Consider the following 7,979-nt stretch of genomic DNA (forward strand, 5'->3'; position numbering starts at 1 on the left):
TAGTCATTTACAACATTAACAATGTCTACACTGTATTTCTGATCAATTTCATGTTATTTTAATGGACAAAGAAATGTGCTTTTCTTTCAAAAACAAGGACATTTCTAAGTGACCCCAAACTTTTGAACGGTAGTGTACATAGGGGTAAAGTGACTAGGCAACAGGATGGATAAATAGACTGTAGCAGCTGTGTATGTGATGATGAGTTTGTGTGTTATAGTATAAGTACACTACATGACCAAAAACATGTGGACACCTGCTCCTCGAATATCTCATTCCAAAATCATGGGCATTAATATGGAGTTGGTCCCCCCCTTTGCTGCTATAACAGCCTCCACTCTTCTAGGAAGGCTTTCTACTAGATGTTAGAAGTAGAACATTGCTGTGGGGACTTGCTTCCATTCAGCCACAAGCGTTAGTGAGGGCACTGATGTTGGGCAATTATGCCTGGCTCACAGTCGGTGTTCCAATTCATCCCAAAGGTGTTCGGTGGGGTTGAGGTCAGGGCTCTGTGCAGGCCAGTCAAGTTCTTCCACACCAATCTTGACAGACCATTTCTGTATGGACCTCGCTTTGTCATGCTGAAACAGTGAAAGGGCCTTTCTCAAACTGTTGCCACAAAGTTGGAAGCACAGAATTGTCTAAAATTGAATTATATGCTCTAGTGTGAAGATTTCCCTTTATTGGAACTAAGAAGCCTAGCCCGGACCATTATTCCTCCTCCACCAAACTTTACGGTTGGCACTATGCATTGGGACAGGTAGCATTCTCCAGATTCGTCCGTCTAACTGCCAGATGGGAACCGTGATTTATCACTCCAAAGAACTTGTTTCCACTGCTCCCGAGTCCAATGGCAGCGAGCTTTACACCACTCCAGACGACGCTTGGCATTGCACATGGTCATCTTAGGCTTGTGTGCGGCTGCTCGGCCATGGAAACCCATTTCATGAAGCTCCCAAATAACAATTATTGTGCTGATGTTGCTTCCAAAGGCAGTTTGGAACTTTATAGTGAGTGTTACAACTGAGGACAGGCGAGTTTTACGTGCTACGCACTTCAGCACTCGGCGGTCCCGTTCTGTGAGCTTGTGTGGTGTACCACTTCGTGGCTGAGCTGTGTTTTCCACTTCACAATAACAGCACTTACAGGCAGCTCTAGCAGGGCAGACATTTGACAAACTGACTTGTTGGAAAGGTGGCATCATTATGACGGTGGCATGTTAAAAGTCACTGAGCTCTTCAGTTAGGCCATTCTACTGCCAATGTCTGTTTGTCTATGGAGATTGCATGGCTGTGTGCTCGATTTTTATACACCCGTCAGCAACGGTGTGGCTGAAATAGCCAAATCAACTCATTTTAAGGGGTGTCCACTTACTTTTGTGTGTATTTATATATCTATATATGAGATAGATATATATCTCCTGAGGGGGAAGAGGTGTTGTCGTGCCCTATTCACGACTGTGCTGGTGAGTTTGGATCATGATAGGTCCTTTAGCTTTGTGGACACCAAGGAACTTGAAGCTCTCGACTTGCTCCACTACAGCCCCATTAGTGTGAATAGGGGCGTGTTTGGCCCTCCCTTTCCTGTAGTCCACATTAAGCTTCTTTGTCTTGCCCACATTGAGAGAGTGGTTGTTGTCCTGGCACCACACTGCCAGGTCTCTGACCACCACCTCCCTATAGGCCCGTCAGGAAGTCCAGGATCCAGTTGCAGAGGGAGGTGTTTTGTCCCAGGGTCCTTAGCTTAGTCATGAGATTTGAGGGCACTATGGTGGTGAACGCTGAGCTGTAGTCTATGAACAGCATTCTCACATAGGTGTTCCTTTTGGCCAGGTGGGGAAGGGCAGTGTGGCATGCAATAGAGTTTGCATCATCTATTGATCTGTTTGGGCGATTTGCAAATTGGAGTGGGTCCAGGGTTTCTGGGATAATGGTGTTGATGTGAGCCATGACCAGCCTTTCAAAGCATTTCATGGCTACAGATGTGAGTGCTATTGAGCGATAGTCATTTAGACAGGTTACCTTGGCGTTCTTGGGCACAGCAACTATGGTGGTCTGCTTGAAACTTGTAGGTATTACTGACTGGGTCAGAGAGGTTGAAAATATAAGTGAAGACACTTGCCAGCTGGTCATGCTCAGTGTACTAGTCCTGCAGCCTTGTGAATGTTAACCTGTTTAAAGGTCGTACTAGCGGTTAAGAGCGTTGGCCCAGTAATCGCAAGGTTGTTGGTTTGAATCCCCAAGTCGACGAGGTGAAATATCTTTATTCCCTTGAGCAAGGCACTTAACCCTAATTGCTTCTGGATAAGAGCGTCTGCTAAATGACAAAAATATAACGTACATTTTTCACAATTCATTCAGGATGATCCTTAATGATGAGCAATTGGATTAGTATAAAATACTATAATTTTCCACTTTTTTTTTAGTATACAATATATTTATTTTATATGGTCATTTTTGCTCATCTTTAACAAGGTGTCAATAATTTCGAACCCCAGTGTATATGTGTGTGTTCAGTGATGTACTTACTCTCTCCTTACTCGTCATAGGTCTGATGCGCTTGGGCATATCCTACCTCAGCTGGGGAAAGACTGGACGCACCAGGGCATCGCCCGACTCTACCACAAAATCCACCAGTAAGTGCCTACGCTCACACCAGGGTCATGTTCAGTAGGGCACACTGCAGCAAAACTTTTTGAGACGAGAATGAGCATTTCTTATTGGACATGTCTTCTGTTTGATACATAATGAACATGAAGCAGCCTCATGATCCCCTCCATTTAACTTTTACTGTGCACGCATTGGTGCCGAAACACTTGTATGTGCCCAAAAGGGGTGACATTGTGACACATCCTGGTCTGAATATGCAATGCTGAGCTTCTCATTAGAAGCTGTTGATAACTGACAAGATTATTCTATATTTCTCTCCTGCACTCTCTCTCCCCTTGCTCTTTCTCACTCTTTCTCTCTCCCTCCTAGGAACGGCTACAAGTTCCTGTACTGTTCGGCGCGGGCCATCGGCATGGCCGATATCACCAAGGGCTACCTGCAGTGGGTGAACGACAAAGGCACCGTCCTCCCCAAGGGCCCTGTGCTGCTGGCCCCCAGCAGTTTCTTCTCTGCCCTGCACAGAGAGGTGGTGGAGAAAAAGCCTGAGGTGTTTAAGGTCGCCTGCCTTACCGACATCCGAGATCTGTTCAACCCCCAGAGGCAGCCCTTCTACGCAGCCTTCGGTAACAGGACCAATGTAAGCCACACACGTACAGTACTAACACAGGCCTTGTCCCGTTCCCCAACTTGCGTCCTCTGAGAAATTAGGGAGTTTTATAGTATTTCAAATTGTGAAAATGTTGTGTGCTTTAAATGCCAGGATGTCATACTCATTTTGGCTTTTTTATCTTGTACGAATTCACTATTAAGGAAGAGAATCATCTTTCCAGACCCACGTGTCTTTGACCACAGCTGGTAATCAGCTGATAGGCAAATAAGGGGATGGGCTGTACCAAAATGAACCAATGGCGGGAAACAACGTGCACGTTAGACCATGCATTGTCAGTATTGGTGAGCCTAGTATGTTGACAGGGCTCGACATTACTGCTTTTCCGGGACAAGTAAAAAAATATATATACAAAATTCGGACAACTTAAATCTATATTCTGCTTGTCCAACAAGTTTTAAAAAATTACAATATCAAACAATCACTCCGATCAATTGAACACCGTTCTCTTATTCTCTGCAGAGTGCATTGGAGTATAATTATTGTATCGCGCGTGTGCCAGTGCAAGGGGGCTGTTGCTGGAGGAGAGCTGGGGACATTTCAGCAGTAGTTAGCCTATGAAATAATAACACACAACAGACGAACTAGATGGCCAATTCAAAACATATCGTGTAGTCTGGCAAATGTATTTGGGTAGTTGGCTGTTCAGCTATTTGCTTGTGTTAATGTCATTATGTCCTATGCCCTAAAAAAAAGCACTTGTGAATAACCGCAAATGGCACACGCAGCTGAACGGGTGCGTTCATAAAACCAATGCAACATAGCCTACTTCGGTTGTAAAACAGTCTCTCAAGTGCTCAATATCGGGAGTTGAGAAAAACATCTGACAGCGTTGGAAAACATGGATTCCCCTCAATTCGATATTGGCCATGTAATTTTGACAACGTTATAGAATGTTCTTAGAATAGCCTAATTGACAAATGGCTCCCATGCTATCAATAGATCTCCCCTAAAACCTGAATTGAGAGACATCTGTGAAAGGTTTGTCTTAAAGTGGCAGTGTTGTATTTTGAGACAGACTTGAATGCAATTTTTGTCTGATTCTCTGTATGGCAATAATAATAATAAATTATTTGTTTATTTTTTTATTTAGGGGTTCCTTTCAACATACAACACAATTGTCAGTCACTTTTTTTGGCCCATGGTGTTACAGACCATTTTTCTATTTTTGGTAAAGTGACTTGATCTTTCGGACAAGTAAAAACTCAAACTTTCTTTTTTTTTAATGTCAAACCCTGGTTGATATTAGCTGCTTACTGTGTGTCAGTTCGGGGGGACACACACCTCTGACTCATTTTCTATTTGTTTGACCTATGTTTCTAAATCCATTCCCTGGGTGATGGATTGAGGTGTTTCTAATATATTTGAGATAAAGTTTGAGTTGAGTGTTGTTATTTCAGGATGCCTATGCCTATAAGAAGGTGGGTGTCCCTGACACCAGGATCTTCACTGTGAACCCCAAAGGAGAGCTCATTCAAGAGAAGACCAAAGGGAACAAGTCATCGTAAGTGTACCACCCAACCGAGAAGAGTGACCGTGGTCAGTCAACTCCTCATAAGTGCACTTTGGATAAGTGCACACTCGACACATGCAGTACAATTTTCCCAGTCCCAATTTAATTACATTCTTTAAAAAAAGATTGCTCATAATAACTGCATGTTCTGGTTTAGAGCATGCTGTGTCATGTCGGTTCCAATTCGCTGAATATAAAGTATCAGTTGACTCATTATAAGTAAAACTGAATCCATAGAGCTGCGATAGCTCCAGCACATTATGCTCTGTGTGTGTGTGTCACAGGTACACACACCTCGGTGAGCTGGTGGAGCACTTCTTCCCTGAGATCTCCAAGGATGGGACTTCATCCTCCTTCCACTGCCCTGAGTACAGCCACTTCTCCTACTGGAGAGAGCCCCTACCACCACTGGACATGTCCTCTCTGGACTAGAGACACACACACACACCACTGGACAAGTCGTCTCTGGACTAGACACTAGTGCGCATGCACACACTCACTTCTTTCCTCCCCTTTGCTCCTTTTCCTTCTCTCTCTCTCTCTCTCTGTCGATCCGTTTCTGAATTCATAAATGGCTTTACTAAGTGTTCATTGCCTGGAATATTCTAGATGTGAAAGGTTCTCATTTAATATACTCTATATTCTCCTGTGTCATTAATCTAATGCAATAGAGAAGATAAAGCTAAAGTGTATGGATTTCAAAAAATTACTGGGAGACACACACACACACACACAAACACACACAGACATGCACAGAGCCAAATTGAGACCAAATATGCATTGATGACTGTTCATTTTACGCAACACTGTATGCTTCATATTGTGGAATATTGATTGCAAAAAGTCACTGCATTGGCCGTGCCATATTGCCATTATCCAAACGATACTGGAGCAAGGTACATTTGTGCGTCTCAAGAGTTCCAAAAAGAGCTTTGCCATTTTAAAACACAGTTAGCAAAACTGCATACTAGTATACAATACAATTTATAACATCCACGTACTGGACGCAACTGGACAAAAATACCCTTAGTTTTAAGTTTGTTTTATCACTTTTTTGCCTGAACTTTCTACTTAATTTGGTGTATGCATACAATTCCATCCTATATATTGTTTTGAAAAACATATTTATTAGCTCATTGTACCATTGAGCGCAAAACCGCTTTTTAGCGTAGAAAAGGTAAGTAAGCCTTCAGCTTGATTTGAAAACAAAGCCCCCCAAAAAACAATGCCAAACAACGTGAGTATTTATGCTTTGTGTTCTAGTGGGACTGATCTGGAATTGTCCATCTTTCTCTTTGCCTGTACTCGCTGTAGTCCATTGCAGTGACGACTCAGTAGTCTGCTTTAAAGGGATAGTTCACCCAAATTCCTCCCTTTTTTTTCTGTACTTTAAAAGTAGTCCATTGACTATAATGATCGACTGCAGGACACTCTTCCCATGTGATGGTGGAACATTGAATGTCAGCATGACCAAGTAACCGTACTTTGAGTTTTACATTAGATGAGTAAAGGACAAAACCATTTTCTTTTTACAGTGCTAAAATGAGATTAGTGTAAAAACTCTAAAAAAGCAATAGAAGTGTGTGTGCATGTTGACCCCAAAGAGTATATTGTAGCGGAGACAATGTGCTGAGTTGTAGCCTAGCGTGATGAGTAAGCCCGTCCGTCTGAGACCAAAATGACTTGAACTGCTGCTTTTGACTGGAAGCAAGCTTTTTGATATAGTTTATAGTTGACTTTGCTATGTATTTTGGAGCTCTTGCATCAAGGATTTGGTAGCAGTTGGATACACACAGGCCCCAACCAGAAACGGGACCCAACCAGAAGCAATGCCTAGCCCCTGCCCCCGCAGTGGTCAGGGTGGTGCATCAGGCTTCTTGCACCCTGGAAAAAGTGTTTCAGCTTTACACAAGAGACGAGGGAGTAGGGGCTAGGGGTTGTTTCAGGACAGGTGCAATGGCATAGTATGTTAGGGGTTGATTCTAAAGTCTGGGTTAAAGCTATTGCCCCTCATTAGCTTTTGTCACGCAGAGGTGCGTTATGGGCGAGATCTTAGCAGAATGTGTGTTGCTACTAGTTAACAGTAGGCTCGGATCACACCACTCTCTTTAAGGTTACTACACTTCATGTTTTCGAGCTGAGCCATATAGATATTTATATATGGTTTCGATGCGGTTTTATACTAGGCCATACGTGAATCGGGTGGTTCAGAATCGGACACATTCCAGGGTTGAGTAAATAGAACCGGTTGGAGAATTGAAATGGCCATGGTCTGGTTTGACACGGTGCCTTCTTGTTTATATGATTCATAAGCTTTTTATATGTATTGATATTTCTAAATATATTGTTTAATGTCATCCAAAGTAATACCATGGGCTCTGTGTGGAGACTAGAGAAATTGCATTGGACCCGAAAAGCCCTGTCGTTGCTGTAAGTTTTTATCAAATTATCTTAATATAAAGGAAATACTGTAAAACACCATGTTTCTTTTTGTCTTATTTTGTCTGAGTTGGGTTGGAACGTGCTTTGCCGTTTTTAAAAAGTAGCCTACTGCAACAGAGGTGTCGTGGTGCCTGGAAGTGGGTACACTCAACATTTTATTTTTTTAATTTTTTTATCCTAAGCGTCCCGCCAAGCGAAGGAAACACGCCCTGTGTGAAAAATTCTATGACAAACAGTGCCATGTACTCTCAATGACCTAAAATCATCAATCTTAGTCTGTCACAATCTTGGTCTTTCACAGTCAGGCTAACCCAAATTCTACTATGCAAGTAGGCTAATAGTAGACCTAATATTGAACCATAAATGAGGCAGTCAACAGAGTTGGAAATTAGATTTTTGTTTATTCTTTTGAGGTCTGGGAAGAATCTAAGAAATGGATATTTGAGTGTTGTTTATCAAGTTAAATCATTGACAATGATTTGAGTGTACAGAATAGTTTTGTAGTTAACATCATTTGCAAGTGTGTAACTGATTAGTTGTGAACATGAAAGATGAATCTGTAGTTCTAAGCACATTCTCAAACGTGTAAATGACGAGTTGATTAGTTTATTAGGATCCCCATTAGCTACTGCATATGCAGCAGCTACTCTTCCTGGGGTCCAGATAAATCCTACAAATACATGTCTATTTACTGCTCTGTACTTTGTCAACAACTCCGTAAGATATATTCAATTCAAAATAAAATGTC

General features: G+C 42.3%; 1 protein-coding gene across 4 annotated transcripts in view; it reads left to right on the plus strand.

Moving 5' to 3' along the window:
* The window catches only part of LOC139370755 (phosphatidate phosphatase LPIN2-like), a 40,821-nt gene extending 33,553 nt beyond the window's left edge, over nt 1-7,268 (plus strand). For all 4 annotated transcript variants that reach the window (XM_071110446.1, XM_071110445.1, XM_071110444.1 and 1 more), the window contains exons 16-19: nt 2,549-2,635; nt 2,979-3,246; nt 4,677-4,780; nt 5,074-7,268. In XM_071110446.1, the coding sequence (XP_070966547.1) occupies nt 2,549-2,635; nt 2,979-3,246; nt 4,677-4,780; nt 5,074-5,221 (607 nt within the window). In that variant the 3' untranslated portion in view covers nt 5,222-7,268. The remainder of the gene's footprint in view (nt 1-2,548; nt 2,636-2,978; nt 3,247-4,676; nt 4,781-5,073) is intronic.
* The last annotated feature ends 711 nt before the right edge of the window (nt 7,269-7,979 follow it).

This window comes from Oncorhynchus clarkii, chromosome 17 (genome assembly GCF_045791955.1).
Source record: "Oncorhynchus clarkii lewisi isolate Uvic-CL-2024 chromosome 17, UVic_Ocla_1.0, whole genome shotgun sequence".
NCBI classification, from domain to species: domain Eukaryota; kingdom Metazoa; phylum Chordata; class Actinopteri; order Salmoniformes; family Salmonidae; genus Oncorhynchus; species Oncorhynchus clarkii.